This window comes from Euprymna scolopes, chromosome 30, assembly GCF_053919585.1.
Source record: "Euprymna scolopes isolate OS-2025 chromosome 30, ASM5391958v1, whole genome shotgun sequence".
Taxonomy (NCBI): Eukaryota; Metazoa; Mollusca; class Cephalopoda; order Sepiida; family Sepiolidae; genus Euprymna; species Euprymna scolopes.
Window position 1 is genome coordinate 85,611,171 of NC_136511.1, and position 22,596 is coordinate 85,633,766.

At 35.4% G+C, this 22,596-nt stretch overlaps 1 protein-coding gene across 1 annotated transcript in view; it reads right to left on the reverse strand.

The window, feature by feature from the left end:
- Nucleotides 1-20,930, reverse strand: part of LOC145254876 (nmrA-like family domain-containing protein 1) — a 43,352-nt gene extending 22,422 nt beyond the window's left edge. Inside the window, exons 1-3 of the mRNA XM_080113753.1 lie at nt 20,544-20,930; nt 10,634-10,761; nt 3,420-3,663 (exon numbers count right to left, since the gene is read on the reverse strand). Of these exons, the coding sequence (XP_079969879.1) occupies nt 3,420-3,663; nt 10,634-10,761; nt 20,544-20,712 (541 nt within the window). The 5' untranslated portion in view covers nt 20,713-20,930. The remainder of the gene's footprint in view (nt 1-3,419; nt 3,664-10,633; nt 10,762-20,543) is intronic.
- Between the last annotated feature and the right edge of the window lie 1,666 nt (nt 20,931-22,596).

Below are 22,596 nucleotides of genomic sequence, written 5' to 3' on the forward strand. Positions count from 1 at the left end.
GGGGGGGGTTAGTTTCACAAAAATTTAATGTAAAATAATTCACAATTTCCAGGTCATTCTAGCATTTTAGGACGGTTAATTTTTATGGGAGATAAATCGTGTGCATTTTTCTTTAAAGAAAGATCTATTTTTTGTTTGTTTGTTTTAGACGCTTGTACATGGCTTACAGGGGTATTTTGTTGAGGGGGGCTTGCCACTCGAACTTAGTGTTATTGTTAGGGTCAAGAGAGCGTTCATCACTCATATTTACTGTTAGTGGTTCATAATTATTGGCTTTTGAAAATGTTATGGATTAAATTTGGAATATCACATTACTATTAAATATGTAAACTTATGTAAAAAAAAACAAAAAAAATATATATATATATCTATATATATATATATATATATATATATATACATACACACACGCATATATATATAACAAATGTTATGCAAAGCAAGATAAGTTACTTTTCTACCTAACTGAATAAGTTTTTTACTGTTTTTATTTAATGTAAAATATTTATTCAGTTCGAAAAGTAGGTAATATTCAGTGCTACCTGAAAAGAAAATATGGCTGCAATTTCTATTTACATTTTTCAAATCTTGATAATCACTTCAAAATAAGAAATAAAGCAAAATGGTGAATGAAATCCACCCAATAAATGTCACAGTAACATTTATTGAGTGGGTTTCATTCACCATTTTGTTTCATTTCTTATTTTTAAATCTTTGTTGAGACTTCAAAAATGTAAGACATTGCGACCATTTTTCTTGCTCTTTGGTAGCACTCGCTCAACACTACTTGTTTTTTGAACCGAATAAACATTTTCTATTAAAAAAACCCCAAAAAAAACTAAAAATTAATTAACTGATTACTAGAAGTGGCTCTAAATGGAGATAAGATAAGGAAACTAATAATTGATGAATATGAAAGCCAAAAGGAACAGCTAAAGAGAAAACTAAGTAACAATTTTGTATACTTAAAAATGGATGCATGCACATCGTGTACAATTATTTTACTGTTAATGTTAGGCATGTGGATGATAGGAAACATCTGACCAAAACCTTAGCCATTAAGGACACTGAAGACCAACACTATAGTTGATAAAAGTGTTGCAAAACTTTAGCATTCAGAAAGATCATGTATTATGCATTGTCACACATAATGCTGTTCGTTGGTTGTTTTTGTTTTATGGCATATCAACCCTTTTCAGGCTATTTAATGCCAAATCCAATGGTTTTGAAGAAAATTTTTTTAATAGAATATATATTTTTTTTTTTCAAGTCAGTTTCTATTTAATCCATAGTTGGAACTCTAACAGGTACTACCACTCCGGGTCAGAGTGGACCTGGGAGCAATGGCAATTAATGGGTGGCTCCAGACACCCCAAAGCCCGCAAGCTGAGGCCTCACCATCGGATATATTTTAAGGTCATATCCAGGACCCACACATAATGCATCTAACATGCTGAGTTCAAATGACTGAAGGAAAGAGAGGATACAAGTGCTACAGGAGAATACACGCATTTGGAGACTGCTTGTGAATTTCATACTCCCATGAAACTTCCTCCTTTGGAGGAAGCTGGCCCACCTAAGGTAAGTGCCACTTCAGTATAGTTACAGAAGAATGTTCAAGAGAAAGTCAGGAAGAACAGTCCTAACCTCACATCATCACAGTAAGTAGCCAATTGACTGGGATGACTTATCAGAGACGCAAGTGGATTTAAATTTCTTTGAAGGGTTTGAGGAAGTGCCAAGTTGCAGAGATGAATTTGCTGCCATAGCAACCTTCATTTCAGAAATTGAACACCAGTGTTGTGTTAATATACACCAACTTGCAGTGAATTATACTTTTAAGGAATATTATTCTAGTAATCTTTTAGCGAAAATCGGGAAAATTGCTACTGCAGCAAGAATATCAAAGCTTGATGTCATTCTCAAAAGAGCTAGAAATGAGCTTTAAAAGACCAGGTTACTTGCTGGAGTAACATGGTAAAATAATTTGTTCAATTGAACCCTGTTCTTATCAATATGGCAAATCCAGATGTCATTCTTTCAGAAGTGCAATGGATGCAACTTCAAGAACCAGAGGACCTTCTTAAGCTTCCTTTTCAAGTAACACAAACTTCAAAAAGAGGATCTCACTACTGGAATGTTAGAACATTCCTCATTCAGATATGGTGGTTTGCTTACAGAAACAATTTGTGGGTCAGTGCATCAAAGAGAATCACAATTGCTTAATAAAATTCAACTGGCTGAAGAATATGTAGACTCAATGAATAGTGTTGTTATCTGAAACCCAGAAAAATTAAGCCAAATCGGCATTTTGTGATTACGCTGTGAAGACTTTGGGCTTAAATTCAAGGTATCTACCAAAGATGTAGACACTATTTCAACCACAGATTTAGAGAGACTGTGATGAAGATTTTGAAAAGATCCTGGATCAACAAGATTATAAAGCAAGGCCAAAGTGGCATAAGTTAGAGGAAACAACTAAAAATCCACCTTCGCAAGTTTCAAGCTACATTTTCATACTGCATCAGAATATAAGTAGAACAAATAGATAGAAAATCAAATTATAAAATACTCACTCCACAACCATAGCTAATACAGTTTTTACGTATATTCTGCAAGATATTTATTTCCTTCCAATGTAAACAAACATGGAAATCCAAAATCTCTAGCATACTGAAATAAACTGCCATGGCATCACAAACATTAGGTGTAGATATAAGAATTCTTTATGGTTGGACACTCAATTTTATGTGGTCGACATCCAAGAACTATCTATACTGGTCCTACCGACATCATTAGCATTTAACGTTATGCTGATGAACTGTGCCATATTGATTCAATAACAACCATCAACAACATAGATGATCTGATGCATCAGCAGATAAAAAAATTCATAAGCTCACAGTCAACTCTAACATACCATGTAACACAAACACATTGAGAAATAACAAAGAACATATCAGGAGTACTCCAGTGATGTCAGAATAACCACCACTGCATGTATATTTGTGGAACCACTTGCATGAACAATGCCAGATTTGTGTTCCAACTGAAATTTGGAGACAAGTGGAGTGATATGCCTTGCCACACGCAACTTCCTTAACAGCCTTGTTCTGTTAATGACATGGCTTTACAAGTACCTTTTCATTGCCACTATTCATGAAAATGTCCCAAGCTTGCTTTCATTGTTTTCAACCTGAAGGACATTCAAATAAAAACTTTCTGATACTTCCATATTGATTTTGAAAAGGGACATTTCATTAATTGTTATTTATTAAAATCTATTTAAAAATGTTTAAATCAAACTATAAATATGCCATTGATTTGCTAGGAAATTAACTATTGACAATGAATGGACACACACAATACTTATTGCATTTACTAAATTAAAAAGAAAAAAAAAAGAGGAAAAGACCTACGCAGTTTAAATTTGTTGTCTTCAATTTTCATGGGTGGAGTGTTCTCGTACAGATTTTCGTAGTACCATGGAAGTCGAATGATAGTGTATTTGTCGAGACCCACATTCTTCATATATTCTTCCACATCAGCTTTGCCATCAAAATGGTCGCACACCAAACCACTGATACGAATCGTGCTTTCTAGGCCACTGTACACAACATGTGCCACTTTCATTTCACAGCACATATTCAGGATATTTTTGCCCTGCAGAAAGAAAGACAAAAAGATGTATTAAGTTTTAAAATATCAAAATTTACGAATATTTAACGGCATGACAGAAAGAATGTGGTTCCCAATACATTTAACAGAGTTTATGTTTGTTCAGCCATAACAACATCAGCTATCATTGAGATTCACAAGAAATTATTTGACTTTTGCTTTGGGATAAATAGAAAAAAATTAAAAATGATAGAAAAAGTCGTTTTAGTTTAACATCTATTTTACATGTTGGCATGTGTTGGACGGCTTTTAGAAATTGACTTCCAACCTATCTCTAACCATGTCTTCATCTCTTTCAAATCCATCATCATCACTTCCTGTAAAGATTTAAAAAATGATCCTTAGAAAGGTTACAAAGAAGAAAAAAGAAAACACTTTTTGACCCATGTTGGTTTTGAATGAATATAAAAAAAACTGATAGCATGAAAGAGTCTTTTTTTTATTTATAGAAAATATCATTGAAGTTTTTGAGAAAATATGGCATCCTTTAGAAATATATCTTTAAAAAAAAAAGAAAAAAAAAACTGAAAAAGTAGTGTTAAATCAGCACGTTTACACATGAAATTGTTGCTGTTCTTATTCCTTGGAAATATCAAGCTGCTGCACTAAATGTTTGTTTTTTCTTTAAAATGATATTGGAAGTCACATTTATCTATCAAAAAATCTATTTTCTCACTGTTATTTTCAAACAATAGAAATTAAATTATTTTGTCATAGTTTTTTTATTTTCTAATGATGGATGATGGATTCTTCCATTCTTATGAGTAATTAGTCTGGGTGCCTGGCATTGCCCGGGTGTTTGTAGGTGTGTGTTGAGCAAAAAAAAAAAAAAAAAGTTGTAGTACGCAGGCAAGCTCGAACCCAAGGGGCAAAGGCGGAAAAGAAAGTGGAGGTGTGTGTAAGGGTGTTGGTTGAGCAAAAAAAAAAGTGGTAGTAGGTAGGCAGGCTCGAACCTGTACCATGAAGGAGGAAAAGAAAGTGAAAAAAAAAAAAAGAAAAATTGACGCGTTAACTGTTGCGCCCATTGCAAAACTGGAAGTGATGTAGATTTAAATTAAGGCTAGACAATCGAAAAGATGTGATGACTTTCGAAAATATCAGTAAAAAAAAGCACCAGTTGAGGGTGAAGAAGTTAATGTTTTTAGCCAATTTTTCGATATTTGCCGTTCGAAGGGTCGAACTTCAAAATAATCCCGATCTCATGAAAATTTGTCGCCTCTGTCAAAAGTTTTAGGCAGACATACAAACATACATACATTCAGACATACATTTAAACAGACAGGTGAGATTTATATTATAGATGTCTGAAAATTTTCATTTCAGGGATTGACTACAACAAACAAAAACTTCATGACTATTTAAAATGTCAAAATTAAACCAAAATCCCAACACTAAGCATCTAATCAGCTTAAAATAGTGTGCAAGAGATCCTTAATTCATGTATGTGTCAGTTTCCAGCAAATATTAATTCCTATCCATCAAGATAATAAATGAAATCTTGCCAGTAATGGTTAATATATGTTACATGGAGAGAAATAATATGAGAAGGATACAATGGATGTATAGTCATAAATACAGGTTTAGATCAGATGGGGATGAATCATGGCTGCTATAGATTATCATAAGCTACACTGATTGGCACATTTACTGAACATAAATGTAAACATTCGATGCACTATGGAAAAATTATTATTCATCATATTCCAAGCTAAAAGATAAATTTTTCAGTTGGCTAATAATTTAACTATTTTTCAATGTGTGTGTTTTATTAAAAGAATTTAAAATTTTACCAACATTTATACGTGATTTAGCTTTGTGTGGTTGGGGGATCATAGTTAACAAAAAAAAAATTGGCTTTTAATAAAAACTAGAATGTGTGTTGAAGATGAATTTTTCCATGTTATAAGCAATTAAATTAAATTTAAAAAAAAATTTTTTTTTAATTTTTTTTCTTAAAAATGTTAAAATAGATGTAAATAGATGTTTTGGAGTTTCTTATAAAATGTCAGAACAAGTAAAAAATAGATACCCGGTAGCAGAAGATAAAGACCAGCACACATTTCAAGTGACACCAGTGGTTTGACCTTGACGCCTGGCATTGGTTGTTTGTAAACACGTCAAATCGCAGACATGATCGAATGTTCATGAGCAAGATTTTTTAAAGTATATTTACAAAACTAAGATTTAAAAGAAAAAATATATATTTACAAAACATTTTTTTTAATATTAAATATTTACAAAACTTTTAAAGATTAAAAAAAACTTTTTTCTATTTATGCAAAACTTTTTAATGTAAGTAACAAAATGAACGTATTTAAACGAAATATATTTAAATAATTGATGTCTTTCTGAGTGCATTTTTTTAAGCTACATAAATTGAATTTCAAATTGCTTCCATACTCACCCCATTCTCTAGGTCTGACTTTGCAAACCTTAAAATGCTGTGGGGGAAGAGATTTAATAAAGTGCTCTCGAAAAATGAAGCGTATTTTAAGGTCAATGACAGATCATTCTACAAAAAAAGCAGTGAATTGTTAGAAAAATGTTAAAATCAACCTATTACTCAAGAAGGAGGCTATGTTGATGAATACAGTCAAATTTGTATTATTTGGATTATTCAGACTACTGTTCCCATGTTAGATATTATTCTCACAGCATTTCGATTGATGTAATCTCTAACCTTCTTCGGATGAGTCTTGTCTAATTCAGGAATCTCTATAGAATTTTGAATGGAGGTATCTTGCTCTCATTCTGTCAACAATGACCAGCTCATCATCATCAGTACCACTCATGCTTTAACAGCATCGGTGACCACGACTCTCCAAATTGTAATGGTAATCTCGCAAAGACAAGTAAAAACGGTAGTTTCTCATTGCTTCCAGTCTTGATTCGGGAGGTGCATCTTCCCAAGTGAGCACCCCCAGATACTAACCTGGAAATTTCTACGATTTGGCACGATACATACAGCACCTAGTCTTCTCAAATGATTATTCATCTGATACTGACCAGGCTCATCATTGCTTGAATTCGATGAACCGGTGAAAACCAGTGTGTCAATGTGATTGTGCCGTATATAACAACCAGGTAAAAGTCTTAAAATAATTTGTAATTATATTCTTAGTATCGCTTGTACTGAAGATTGAAGACCGTCACTTAGAAGTGATTAGTACTTATATCCGTTGTGCCAAGTGTCCTTGGCACAGCAGTAGTGAAAATAATATAACTTATCAATCCTCATCTCCAAATTTCTGAAATATTCAGTCAAATTTTGTCAAAAACAATTGTTTTATTAGTTAGAGCATATTGAATGATATGTTAGATATGTTTTTGTCAAAGATTTTAGCCATACCTAGTAAAAATAAAACACACAAGTATCAATCAAATGATATCTGATTGACATTTCTCAATTTACTTAGAATTGTCCATCTTTTCCAACATACAACAATTAGTAGATTATATGATATCAAGAAAATGCAGAAAAAATGTGTGCCAATAGCAACCCCTCCAAAAAAAATTTAAACTCTAAAAAAAAAAACAACAAAAAAACAAAAAAAAAAAAAACAAAAACAAACATGACTGATATCTCATCAACTGAAGAGGTTGATTGATATCAATCCAATGACTGACTGAAACCTATTTAAATATAGCATTTAAGTCAGACAAAAAGTGATTATTTTATGTATGTGCAGATTCGTGATGTTTTAAACCAATGCATTTCATTTAATTAATTGGAATGCTTAATAGTCCGCAATAAATAAATGAACAATGCATTTCAGGTGAAAACATTACATACTTATGTGATGTCAAAATTAGTATAAAATCGAAAAATTATGAAAAATAATTCAGTAGAAAAATAGTTACAATTAAAAATAGAATTTAGCAAATCACCGAGTTTTATTTTCATACACTTTAATGCAGAAGAGTTGTGCAACAAATTCTGTATGACAACTTGACTTATCTCCTTTAATTAAAAATTACAGTCCACCCTTTTTAAAAACAAAATGCCAGAATTACAGATAATTTTTTATTAAAAACACATCTAGCACATGTACTGGATGATTTTTCATAGTTTTTTGAAGTTATAATTTCAACATGACATGTAAGTAGGTAATGTTTTCACCTGAAATGCATTGGTTTATGACATCACTAAGCTGCACAAGCTCCATTATTTTTTGCTGCTAAGTACACGCGGTTATAGTTTCTTGAAACCATTTCTTTTTTCCCCTCAAAATAGCCACTACAAATCGATTAACAGCTAAAATACAGGGCTGATTACACAGGAATGTAAATATAATTTCTAAACTCATGAAGTTGATTGTTTAAGTAAAAACATCTATCACCTGTCACCCATGTTGGATTTTCAAAATAGCATAAATCATGAGGCGTCAACCTTTCTATCCCATGCTCCATTTTTACATGACGAAAATTGATTTTTTTGTATGTACACACAAGCCTTTGCATAATAATAAGCTGTGATTTGGTTGACGAAAACAGACATGTCAAAATTCATGTAAAAATATACCAGCCAATTTAAACATTTCTGCATGTGTGCAGATTTTTTCCTAATTCTCACTCAGCTATTTTGTGCGATATTACTATTCATGCGAGATGCAGATATGACAGGACATTATACAGCCTTTCTCATTTCCTATCAGGAATTGGCGACAGGTGAGATACAAATTCACTTTCAAGACCAACCGAGCTAAATTACTATATGTGCCTGCCAAACAACCTTGTCTTACATTATTGTATTTATGTTAAACTAGTGAGACCTGTGAAAATTCCACAGGGGACTCATTCATATGTAATATATTGATGTTGGCATTCTGTAGGTGTTCAGTATAAATGGAGACGCTCTGATATTATTGTAGTCTTTTATTACAACTACAAAAGTATTTATCTAAGCTAGCACAAATGCTCAGGAAAGCTTGGTCGTAATGTATGCTTAAATATGATATTTTAATTCTTGGAGATTTCGTACATATTATTATAGAATTAATGTTCTATCGATTTTTATATATCATAAAGTTGCGATTTCAAAAATAAAAAAATATATCCATATGACTTGGGTGCATCAGCTTGAATCAAAACCGAAATCAAAACTTATGAAAAAATATAACTTGAGTTCCTTATGAAGACTTCTTGGTAAATTTATTTATCAAAAAAAAAATAGATGACTTAAGTGTCATCAGCTATAATCAATACCGAAATCAAAACTTATGAAGAATTCTTGGTAAAATTATTTATTACAAGAAATGGAAATCCATAACAATTAGACAGTCACTCGGGTGTAAGCGTGACATGCAAAATAAATAACACACACATCCTATTAATGTATAATGTTGATTTTATTGAAGAGAAGATGCTGATATTTGATTCGGAACTTGGTGACCCTATTTTCTTCATTTCAAGCCAATTCAGAAATGGTTGACTCAATAAAATGGCTATCTCCCATCTTAACATTCAACTGACACAACTCCCCACTCCTTATGTATATACAATCTCAGTAGTCAAACTAATTTGCATACTGCTTTGCAAATAGATACTTTATTAATTAACTAGATTTTTTTTTTCTAAATTTAATGATTGTTTTAATTATAACAAGTAGTTCTATTTAGGAATATTGTTTTATTTTGTGAACAAATGTTCAGCAACTCAATAGAATTCAATGACGGTGGGTCCAATAATGGTGAAAATTCCTTCTTGGATAGATGTTTATGCAGCACTATTGTGTTCACTTCTGGTCTTAGGTAAAACTGACTTTATTTTTAATAAGTTGAAATTCAATCTCTCCCAAACACCATTGCCAAGACAAATTTGCATTAAAATTACCAAAATATTAATATTTATCTATATGAATAAATACAAACGTGATTGTTTCGTGTTTGCAACAATAAAATGTTTATCATTTTAAAATTTCATTTCAAATATTTTAAGCAGAAAACTTTGCAAAGGGAGGCACAGGCACACACGCACGCGCACAATTATATAATCCAATTTCAACCAAAGTAAATTCTTACAGATTTTTATAAAATCCAAAAATACAAGTATCTTCATTCATTCAAATCACTTGTTTCTAGAGCAATCCGATGATCTCAAATTGTTTATTTGAATTTTATAAATGGTTTCTCTTTTATAAACCATACAAGCAGATATAACTTTAAATTTTATAGTAAATTAAGATTCATCAAAACTTTAAATACATTCAAATAGTTTTTAAAGTCACAACGCTAGAAGGGTTTCTCACATAGATTTTGACAAGCCAACTTTGTTGTTTTCAAAATTTTTTTTTTTTTTTTAACTTGGATTATATTGTTTTAATCAAGGCAAAAATGTGAGTTTATGAAGCCAGTTGCATTTTTTTTTTTTACTAAACAGATAAAATCCAAAACTAGTCCTTCTGGTCATCATACCTCCCTCTCCCTCCAGATATAGGTTAAATATTGATAAGCATGATATTCCCTATTGTAATCTGTGACTGTTGATAAACACGGAAATACTGTATGAAAATAAAGAGTGAAAGAGGGTGAGAAGAATAGACAGAAACTTAGTAAGAGATTAGAACATTGAACATTATGGCTAATTAGAACAATGAAAATGGTTATTCGTATTATTAGGATTCATCAGACTACTGTTCTCATCTTCAGTGTGATTTTTTACATTATTTTGGTCGATGTCACAGCCGACCTTCTATGGAATTGGAACTATGGTTGAGTTTGCATTATATAATTAGCAAGTGTTTTGTTCTCATGATCCTTTGTCTGATAAACTAAAAACTCATAAACTTCAAAATGACTAAAAATTGTAGAGAACCTTGATTATGTTAATCACTTGTGCAGCATGCTTCCTCCATCTAAACATATGTGAAGGAAAACCTTAAATGGGGGAGGGAGTAACTTTGAAGAGGTTTACAGCGTTATTACTTTTTGGACAGAAAATGGGTTCAGTTCCTTACCTCTTGGACTTCAGAAGATTTGTCCATTGTCTCAAAATAATCGGTGACAGCAAAGCAACCCCATGCACCTTCCAGGCAGGGACGCAGGGATTCGTAATCATCATAATCGCCTTCAACCACTTCACACCCTATAAAAAACATTTTTTTTTTAATATTCTCACAAGTAAATTTCACATTTGACATGCGCAAATGTGAGTTTGCATAGATCGGTATTCATTGTGTATCTGGTTTAGGATTTTCAAAAGTATTCATTTTGGATATATCTTTTTAAAATGATGCCATATACTTGATTTATATGTTTAATACTAAAACCATATATAGTTCAAATTTTATTTATTTTTCTCTTTTGTTTGTGTTTGATACTTGTGTTTTTCTGTTATCTACCTAGTCCTTTCTCTCTCCTGATCAGATTGTAGTAAAACGATTGATGTCTTCTTCATCTACTACATTGTGTTTACCCCCCCCTCGCTATCTTGATTCCTTCTTGTTCCTTCTCATCTTGTTGCTTTATGTAGCATTACAAGCGTATGCTGTATTTTCGATGACATCGGCAATATTACATACCTAATGTGCTTCAACAAGTCATATCTTTTTTATTTGTGGGTCAATTTTTAAAAGAATTATATTGATGAAAAGAGAATAAAATAAGCATTCCAATGATGTTAATTTATTTTTCTGTTATGCGTTCAATGTTTTTATGTTTCAAGTTAAAAATAAAAAAAAAACGGTAAAAAATAACAGCAGCAAAAAGGGAAACTGTTTTTCCAATGTTTACATTTCCACGTTACGTTTGGATACATATGCGTGGGGTCAAATTTAATTGGATATGGCTGAAATTTTACAGGCTGTATAAGTATAGAAGCTCATCTCTACTGGACTTTGATTTATATTTTTACGACCACAGGAAGCAAAGTTACGATAAAGTTGACGAAGAATATTTCAAAACTGATAAGATAAATCGGTATATATATCATCCATTTTCATATAGATAATAGTTTCAGGATTATTTTCACGTATAATATCAATATTTGATAATTATAAATTGTGCAGAAATTTCTTTAAAATATTATCTTTTATAGAAATTCAAATCCCCTCATGACAAGATTTGAATCACACTACAAACTCATGTAGGGAGTTCCATCTCGGCTACGGCCGCGCTGGATGGATTATCCTCATCTTTTAGTTGTTGTTTAACAACGTTTCAGTCAACTATTCCTCTAGCCTTTGCCAGGTGGTAACCGCGACGGGAGGAATAGTTGGCCAAAATGTTGTGAAACAACTAAAAAAAGATGAGGCTAATAGTCCGCAATAAAAAAATGAATAAATAATACTCATCTCGATAATAAACATTCCAATTAATTAAATTATAAGTTGTAATTTTTTTTTTATTGATTTCTCGGTTGTTGACTATAACTGCAACTTTACTGTGGCTTATTCCATAAATTGCAATCTAAAACATTTGGGTAAATATGGGTTCTCTTCTAAGGAGTGTAGTGGTTTATGTTTAAACATCAAAATGTGTAAACGCGTTTGTGTGCACATTGTCTGTGCATACACTATCTTGAAAAAAAACAAAAAAACAATAATTATATTTTGGACCAATCACAAAACTTTCTGAATTTATTTAAAAGGGCCTTTCTGGGAATCAATTAGATCCTTAAAAGAAGCCAGATTTTTATTCAATAAACCAGTGAAACCCAGGTGACCTGGGTCTATGGATCAGTGTCACGGGGCGTCTCTCTTTGAGCGCTAATCTCTGCAACATCTCTTCACTCAGACAAACATTAACAAATATAGAGACACACATCTCATTAACTTATTGTCATGTGACAATCTATATAAACTTTATTCATTGAAATATTTCGAATCTTTCTCACTGAACTTGCTTACTAATATGAAATCAAAAGAACATTAACTCTTATAAACAACTTTCTGTAGAAATGGAACCTCCTTCACTCATTCCAATGCACTGAGTAACGTCTGTCTTGTAACGTCACCTGTTCACCGTCTGTATAGCAAACAAAAAAGACTCCCCACTCCTTGAAGCAACCTGTTTTAAATTACATTCACCCACGTGAATCTCGCGAGATCACATGAGACCGTTTCTGTAAAATATCGTAGACGCCATCTTAATTTCTCATTTTCTTGTCCAACGCGCATGACACGCCGACACGTGGGAGCTTCTCAGGTCGTTTGTATGTCCGTTTCTATTTTCCCCACATCCCTCTCTCATCTCATGATCACAGAGATGGCAAGGAGGTCCACAATCGATGAGGGTGAGGAAGTGATTGCCACCGTAATGTGTGATATCCATGCTCACTCTCTGCCACGTGCCGCTCACTCCCAATTGCCGAGTCAATTGATTGACATGCCCCGCAACTTTCCACTGCTCTCTTGACATCTGCTCTTCTTACTTCTGGGTCAACCATCTTGGCAAAATATAGTGTCCGCTTAACCCCTGGGTGTCCACATTGCCGATAAATCTCACTGATATGATCCGCATTCATATTACACGCAATGGCTGCACATGGCTGTTGCAGCATCTCAGAACCTCCACGGGTATCAGCCTGTAGCCACCGTTGTGGTACTCATGTCAGCGCATCTGCCCTGTCGCTTGCAGACCTGATGAACGTTACGTCTACAATCAGGTTGTACTCTTTGATTGTATCGACCAGGGTGGTGAGCCGCCTTCGTATCAACATCTCACTTGCTGCCCGTGTGGTTAACCGTGCTCTTCCAGTCAATGCATCGGTTATCCACCGATGAATGCACGCAGAGTCTGTGATAATATGTAGTACCCTGGCTTGCCACTGAAGTGCCAGGGTAACTCCTTTCAATGTGACATCAAGTTCGACCAGGTTTATGTGCCTAGAATCATTCTCTGGACGAAGCCAACAGGCGTCTTCAATAATGTCATCATCAACCGCAAGGGCAACTCCAAGGGCTAGTGAACTAGCGTCCACCCAGACTGTGAACTCGTTCCCGTTAACGCACCAGTTCCCTCGCACAGGGTCGTCACGAGTCACCCTGGCCACAATTTCTGTCAGCATGCTCAGGAGCGTGGCATCATGCACTTTATCGTCCCATCCCAATGATACAGATGTGGCATGATGTTTTATGGGTGCCACTGCCTCCCTGAGCCAACCACACACAGGGAAGTGGCCCACCAGCTTTCCACAAATATAAAAAAACGCTCTGACGAGTGATGTTGGTTGGGACTTCCAGAAGGTACCACCTCTCCTCCAGTAGAACCCCTCCTTGCTACCACTCACATACAGGCCAAGTACTTTTGCCCCGTCTCGCAGACGCATGTCAGTCGGAAGCGCTCTTTGACCGACTGGGAAGACATGAGGCTCTCATTTACAAAGATATCGTCGATGTAAGACAATGTTACCTGATGCACAGCTTCATCCTGTTGCTGGATCGTGTGCCTAATTGCCGTCATAATGCCTGGTGCCACATTGAGACCAAACCCTAGCCTGGTCAGACAATTGCAAGTTCCATTAACTTCCAGTCTGAAATGGCCACAGTGCTTTTTCAATGTGTATCTGCAGGTAGGCACTGTGCAATCCAGAATTGCCACGTCTGACCCTTGCTGCCACCACTCCCTTAATTTGAGCGCACAAACATCCGTCCCTGCCGTGTACAAGTCGACATGCTCATTAAGCTCACAGAGTCCATGCTGGTTCGGACCTTCTGTTTGCTGTCTTGTAAGACGGCCATTAGGGGAATCAGTCCTTGGAAGGAGGGGAGGGGTCCCAAGCTCATCCTCCAGGTTTGGAAGCGGCCAAGCATTGTTGACCCAAGTCTGCAGTTCTTCTTCACTTTGCCCCATGAGCCTCAATGGAAGGGGATACAATGATAGTCGGTTCCGTAGGGATATTGGTGATTGATCACCAGATCACTTCTGAGATGCCATCCACGCGTTGGTTTCCCTGTCGTACGTACTTTGCATGAAAGTCAGGCTCGTCCAGGGTAATCGCGGCACAAACACGTTTCTCATGTCGGGAGAACTATCTTGCCGGTGCAGTCCACAGTGATTCCACTCAGCTGTGTAATCAAATCCATCCCTAGAAGTAGGTCGTACCCAAGCAGTTCCCTGCCCACCACCAGGGCTTGCACAGCTACTGATGACGCTCACTCTGTAATAGGCCAGCAACCCTCCACCCACGGTTAGCATCGGAATTCTCTCCTTGTACCAAGTGTTGGCGCTCCAGGGTCTGGGTGCACCCAGTGTCTACAAGGGCAAGGCATTCATGTCCGTTAACGCGCACACTCACTGCAGGCAGCACCTTGTTCAGTGACAGTCTGAGGAGAAGACTGGCGACGTAGCTTCCTCCCCTTGCCTGTTTCCCAGACAGGCACGGGCCAGGTGTCACCGGTTTTTACACTTGTAGCAGTGAGGCCTGCTAAGCCTTTGAGTCAGTGAGCGTGATGAGAGACAATCACAGTCCAAATGGTTGGGCCCACCACATATAGCAGCTTATAACTTTGCCCAGGTCCTGAAATCCACCCTACGATGGCTGCACGGTCTACATTCTCGGGGCTCTTTTTTAGTATCACCCGCGCTAATACTTCTGAGATGTCCATCTCATCTACTTGGGATGAGGCTTGGAGCAGATCTTCCACACCAGTGGGCAATCCTGCAATAAATGCACACACCAGACCTTTGTCTGACATTCCTCCGAACAGGACCGCAAGCTTCTAGAGTTCTGCCAGATAAACATCAACTGTCTCTTCGGAATGTAACTTGCGTGCCATAAACTCTTTCCATGCAGCAACCGGATCTAGTGCAAACGCTGTGTAGAGGGTGTTTTTGATGCAAGTGAAATCTGCCTTCTTTCCGTTCGTTAGCTACTGGTATACAGCAATGTGCCCCCAGCGAGGAGCATTGGAACCACGCATTTCAGACGCTTCACACCGCTGAGCTGGCATATTAAATCTGCCTTTTCCCCCCATTTCTGTACTTAGCGCTGCTGCCATCAAATAGTGAAATCAGCTTAGGATCAAATCCTGACGTCATGCTGAAAATAGCTTGTAGAAATGGAACCTCCTTTACTCGTTCCAATCCACTGAGTAACTGTCTGTCTTGTGATATCACCTGTTTACCGTCTGTATTGCAAACAAAAAAAGACTCCCCACTCCACCAAGGGACCTGCTTTATATTACATTTACCCACGGGAATCTCACGACAGCACATGAGACCGTTTCTGTTAAATATCGCAGACGCCATCTTGGTTTCTCATTTTCCTGTCCAACACGTATGACTGGCAGACACGTGGGTACTTCACAGGTAGGCCATTTGTATGTCCGTTTCTATTTTGGCCACACTTTCAATGAATTATAATGAATATAAATGATCAGAAAAGTTTTGAATACAATTTTCCTGACCCCTGAAACTCACGGTTCTTAATTAATTTCAGTAAACAGGTTGGAACGTTCGAGAAAGCCTGTATATAAAGATTTACATGTCAGCCTGAGTAAACTCAGTCTGCAGTAAACATTAAAACCCCCATTATGATTTCATGTGTGACATACATGAACTTTAATACCTGGATATGACCTTAAACTATATCCAATGGTGAGGCCCCAGCTTGCGGGCTTTGGGGAGTGTGAAGCCACCCTTTAATTGCCATTGCTCCCAGGTCCACTCTGACCCGGAATGATAGTATCTGTTAGGGTCCCAACTATGGGGTAGATAGAAACCGACTTAAAAAAACAAATATACTCTATTGAAAAAATTGTTCCTCAAAATCACTGGATTCGGCATTAAATAACCTGAAAAGGGTTGATATGCTGTAAAATAAAAACAAACAATACCCAGCATGGAAAATTACCACATCGAATGAGGATTCTCCTTTTAAACAATCTTATTTCAAACTACTGTAATGATGATACAAACACACACATATACACACATTTGCTTATATGAATTTATGGACTGTTTTCCTCAAAAATAGCCACAAGGACTTTAAGCCCTCATGCAGCACTTATCATAAAAAATCAGTAAATTTAGACCTCGTGCTAATCTCGCAAAATCCTCACTTCATTAATCCTTTATTATGCACATTCCACACAAGAAAAAACTTATGCTGGAACAATCTAAGTTAATATTCCTAACACGTAAATAAATGTTGTTTATTGGTCCCCCGACAAAAGAAGAGTGGACCTATAAATTCACGCTTGTCTGTTCGTCCATCCACACTTTTCTCAATAACTATTCCTTGGAATTTTTTGAAATTTTGCACAAACATTAAACATAATATGAGTAAGAAAGTAACAAAACAGATTTTCCGGGAAAACTTTGTCTTGGAGTTTTATAAAACTTTCTGAAAAGTTGTAACTAACTGATTTCTACATAATTTTGCTTGTCATGATAACTCTTGGGTGTGCCCCAGGGGCTCCTTTAGGGCTAATAAAAACACTTCATTTTTGGCACTATTTTACCATATTTGTCCAAAAATTTCTGTGTATGTCTATTTAGCAGTTTTACATGGTGCTGAACTCAAATTTAAATATGTTAAGGCCTTGGGGACTTTTGGGGCTAAATGGAGGAGGGGGGGGGCAAATGATGGAGTTAGTCATTTCTTTTTTTGCATGGTGCAGAACTCAAATTTACATATGTTAAAGCACCATTTGTTCATTTTTACCAGGATTTGATGTCCCCTGAGGACTTTTGGGAATAAAAGAGGAAGGAATGCTGAACTTAGTCATTTTTTTTATGCCTCGTTCACTGTGCACTCACGGGGGACCATGCACGCTTCACTTGTTATATATTAATTCAGCGATTTTGTATTCTTTGTTGAGTGCCATCATTTTCCAGATTTCATTTTTATTTTTATGTAAGGATGTAGATTAGCGAGTCCTTTCTTTTAATCAGCAATCCCGTTAAATTTACCTTTTGATGGTCCTGTGAATACACACCTACAATTGGTGACTCCTGACTTCAATAAAAATAGCAACATGCAACCATAGTCCTATAAATTGATAAATCCAGTAGTGATAGGCCAGAGACATCAAAATAAATAACATTTCAGTTACGCGCACATTTGCCGTATCCACCCATGTGAATTCTGTGGAAATAAAAAGGAAAACTTGTCTTTTCATGCAGACGTAAGACAGAGCATACCATGTGACAGGATATCCACTTTCCGTCCAATCAACGCTCGAAGAAAAACAAATTTTGCAAATCTTTTTCTGACAGCTTCGCTGGAGCCAGCCAAAAGTGTATAAAAGACATTGCGTGGAGATTAACTGTTTCTATGTCTCTTTTCTCCCTGCTAACTGGCAGCAAATCACCTGGGGGCTTTAGCCCCAGGCTAACCAACATGTCACTCTTTTTTTCTTGTTTCCCTTTTTTCTCTCTTCACCTGTCATTCCAGCAACATGGCGCAAAAGCATGCACAACCCATCTATAAGGAAAAATATGCTTTTGCTGCTCAACATTACATGTCTTTCAAGCTGAGCCGAATAACTGCTCAGACAAGCAACTCAGACATATTTGCATGTAAAGGATTTGCCCTGATTTATTCTAAGAAGAAATTTAATTCCTTTTTGCCCCTATTTTTTTAAAGAACATTATTTCCTTCATCCAAAAAAAAATTCTCATTTAATTCCAAAATCAAAAACAAACATTACCATTTTTTCTCTTGTGCAATGACAGAGCACAAATGCATACATATAAAAAATGTTTCCTTCAATAAATTTCTACATTAAATATTGAAACTGGTCTTCATATTGCTAATTACTGACACCTTTTATTTTATTTTTTTGTTAAGGGTTGGGAGATATTCATCTATGCTCACGCCACAGCTGTGACACAAGGCATCAGTGAATATCAACCAACCCTTTACAATCCTAATTATGAATTGGTTATCAATCGCACATCTTACATGCTTAACGGATATAATAACGAAAAAATATTGAATTTCAAGTAAAACAAATAGTACCTATGTAATTATCATGTCGCAACTAGTAACATATCCAAAAATTATGAAAAACAATAAGGTAAAAAACAAAAAAAAAAAAAAAAAAAACCGATAAAGTTTAGATAAGGAATGAATTTTTCCAACATTTTGAATTACATCACGGCTACTGAGAGAGCAGGCTCAAACCCGTACCGCGAAGGAGGAAAAGAACGGGAAAAAAATGTGACGTCTTTGCTGTTACGAACACCGCCAAACCGGAAGCTTTAAATTAAGGCTAGACAATCGAAAAGAGGGGATGACTTTTGAAAATATCGGTGAAAAAAGCGACTCCTCCCTGTAAAAAAGTGCCTAGTTGAGGGTGAAGAAATTAATGTTTTTAGCCAATTTTTCGGTATTTGTCGTCAGAAGGGTTGAGCTTAAAACAATACTGATCTTGTGAAAATCCGTCGCCTCTGTCGAAAGTTTTAGGCAGACATGCAAACATACATTTATATATTGGTAACTCAAATTTACGACTCAAACCGATTAAAAAGCTTGCCCTATCTCTGAATACCCTTATGTCAAATTTCAAATGTTTAGACCAAAAATTGTCTGAGTAATTTGGTAGAGACCGCACAGGTCAAATTTTTTTTAACTTTGACCCCTATTATGACCCCTTAACATTTGTTTTGGGCTCAAATAAAGTTATTAAGTTAGATCCATGTCCAAGAAACCTATATCTAAAATGTCAAGTGTTTATACCCAAAATTGGCAGAGGAGTTTGGTAGAGTTCTCAAAGGTCAAATCGTTGAACCTCTTAACAGCCAAATTTCTGGCCTAAAACGGATTACAAAGATTTTCCCAAATCTCCATACCTGTATATCAAATTTCGAGTCTGTAGACTGAAAATTCAGAGTTATTGTGTAGGGAAATGTACCCAGACACTTTCACTTTTATAGATAAAGTTCGGTTTAATCGAATTGGGTTCCTTTCTTTTCTTTTTTTAATATGTTTTAATGCTATTTTTAAAAATGCCGTCATATAGTATCGACAGTAACAGTTCGACAGATCTTACCTACATTGCTTGTAGGCATTTTTCAGTTAACAGGCCTTCCTTCTATATATCGGTGGCCGTGATTGCGTTCGATACGTGACGTCACGTAAGCAACAGAAGTTCCTATTTACAAGGACAGGACAGAGCTAGACACCAGGGTCGTTTTTTTAACGTGGAGAAAAGGAACGAAAATAAAAATTGTCTCAGTCGTGAAGGATTTCTCCTCCACTGACAGAGAACAAGAAATTGAAGTGTAAGCTAATTATCTCCCCTGACACCTTATCTATTTTTTTTTTTGTAAGCGTAACAGTAACACTGATTTCGCTTCATTTTACAAATTTCTTTTTTCATTAATAAATATTTTTCTACCTGATCGTTTTTTCATAATTTTGGGATACGTGAGACCTGATAATTACATAAATACCATCCGTTTCACTTGAAATTCAATATTTTTTCGTTATTAAGCGCCGCCGCCGCTTAAAGTAATACCCCCAAATGGTGCGGACATCCCTAAAGGAGCAGGAGCACCAACACTATTCTTCTTTTTTAGTATAACAAGACCTAATACTGGGCTTTCGACCAGAAATTATTCAGAAACTATTCTTTATTCGCAAATTTAAGGCTTCAAAATCATTTTCGAATGTTGAAAGCGACAGTTTTCCAACCTTTTGCTCAAAGTATAGATTTTTTAAAAAAATCGTCATTTTCGCGGGAAATTTTAAAATAATTTTTGGCAAAATTAAAGATTATAAAGAAAAAGTTGACTATCATGACTCACTTGTGTTCGTAAACCAGTTTTTGTTTTCGACTAATAATGAATAAATAACGGAAACAATAGATTAATCAAGCGGTCAAAAGTAACAGAGGAAATTAAATTTATACAACACCGGTTTGACGGCGGTTCGTGCGTGGTGTCAATTTTTTTTTGGGGGGGGGGGGTCCTACATACCAATATCCTTTAATTCTTGAGCCCTTTCACTCTCTGGATTTCTTGTAACCGCTCTCACTTTAAATGGGGAATCTTTCTCAGAGAGAGCACGAACTACGGAACCACCTTGTGCCCCTGTAGCACCAAAAACAGTAACAATCCTCTTGTTCTCAACATCTTCAGACGCCATTGTTTATAGACGACGTCGACTCGCTCGGTCAGTTCAGTTGGTAAACAGAAAACAAAATCTCCGCATTAATTTATTTACAGACATTTTTTTTTAATTTTAAATTTTAAAGAAAAATCGTTTTCGTGATTTTTAATTAAAAACAACGTTTCTATAAATTACCCTTAAATTTTCCCAGAGTGCCATTTTTTTTTTAATTCCATTGCTATAAATTCAAATTTTGACTGAGTTAACGTAACTCAGTTACGTCCCTTGAGATGCAATCTTTTTTTTTTTTAAAGCTATTTTAACAGATATTGAAAAAGTTCAAAAGTTTCGCACCTATATATATATATATATATATATATATATATATATATATATATATCATTTGAGCATGTGGGGTGACTCCATAATCACTAAAAACTCGAAAGTGAAACCAAATACTGATAGAAATCCACCCAACCTGACATTTATTTATTTATTATATTATATTATTATGTTATTTATTATTTATTTATTTATCAGTATATTGATTCATTTTCGAATTTTGAGCAGTTATCCACTCTCCGCAAGTGACTGTGACTGTCTTGTTCTAACTTATCAACGCGGCACTGGCACTTACTTCACTGCTACTGCTTGTTTCAAACTTAAAAACACTTAAAATTGAGTTATAACACACACACACACACACACACACGAACTTAAAAAGGTTGTTTGATATATGGATTGAGATGTTGACTATATGGGCTGCCTACTCTAGGTTGAATAACCGAGTGATGCCGACATCATGTGGTAATTTAAAACGAAGTGACTATTCGCAGCCGGCTGCGGCTATTCTAAAATGCTATTCGCAGCCGGCCGGCGGCGAAACCGGAAGTTGTCGAGAGAACGTGCTTAGACATTTTGTAAACATTGTTTTTAAAAAATAAAAAATAATACTTCTATTATGTTTTAAACGACTGTAATAGTTTATTTTGGAAGTATATTTCATAAGGAAAATAAACAACCCACTTTAAAAACAGAAATTACGAGTTTTATATATTTTATTCGCAGTTTTTTGTTGGGGGTGTCAAAAATTCCTCCTAAAATTCTGATACACCTAGCGGGCGGGCAACGAAGCCTGTAAAATGGCGACAGGTAGAGGGGTTAATACCATCTAAACGGTAAATTTGCTGTGGGGTTGATTATCAGATTCGTTGTCAGCGACCCGAAAACCTGTGTAAGAAGGCAGGACTAAAGTGATCGGTGTTATGAAAGAATGGTAATATCGCGGTTCAAAAATATCAGTAAAAACTTTGCCAAAAAACGCAAATTATTTACTAAAAACAAAAATATTTCGCAACTGAGCAAGTGATAAGCCACGCTCATGCCGTTCTCTGCATGAGTACCCCAAATTCTCCGCTGTGTTAGTAATGAAAAACTAAAACAAATAATTAAAATGAAAAGACATGTTAAATTCTCCGCTCAAAATAAAAAATGGGAGAGAGAAAAATTAAATTCGCCACTGTGTTGGTAATTAAAAATTAAAACAACTTATTTTTTACTTGTAAACTGGTTTATTAATTGTAGAAAACAAAAATAAACGGGAGAAAAAAGCAGCTCAAAATGAAAGAAATTGTTAAATTCTATTACAAAAGAAAACAAATTATTTTTACAATTCTAGCCAAGAATTTACTTAAGATCTGTCTGACGTCACTTCCGGTCAGCTGATGCGACCGGCTGCGAATAGCATTTTAGAATAGCCGCAGCCGGCTGCGAATATCAACGGCCATTTAAAATTGCAAATACAGATATAGGAACGAAATACGTTTTAATATTTTTTTGATGCAAAAGAAAAAAAAAAACGGCTTTTTTTTTGTGTCTTTTCTTTTTAAGATAATGTTTTACCGAAATCTTTTCTATTTA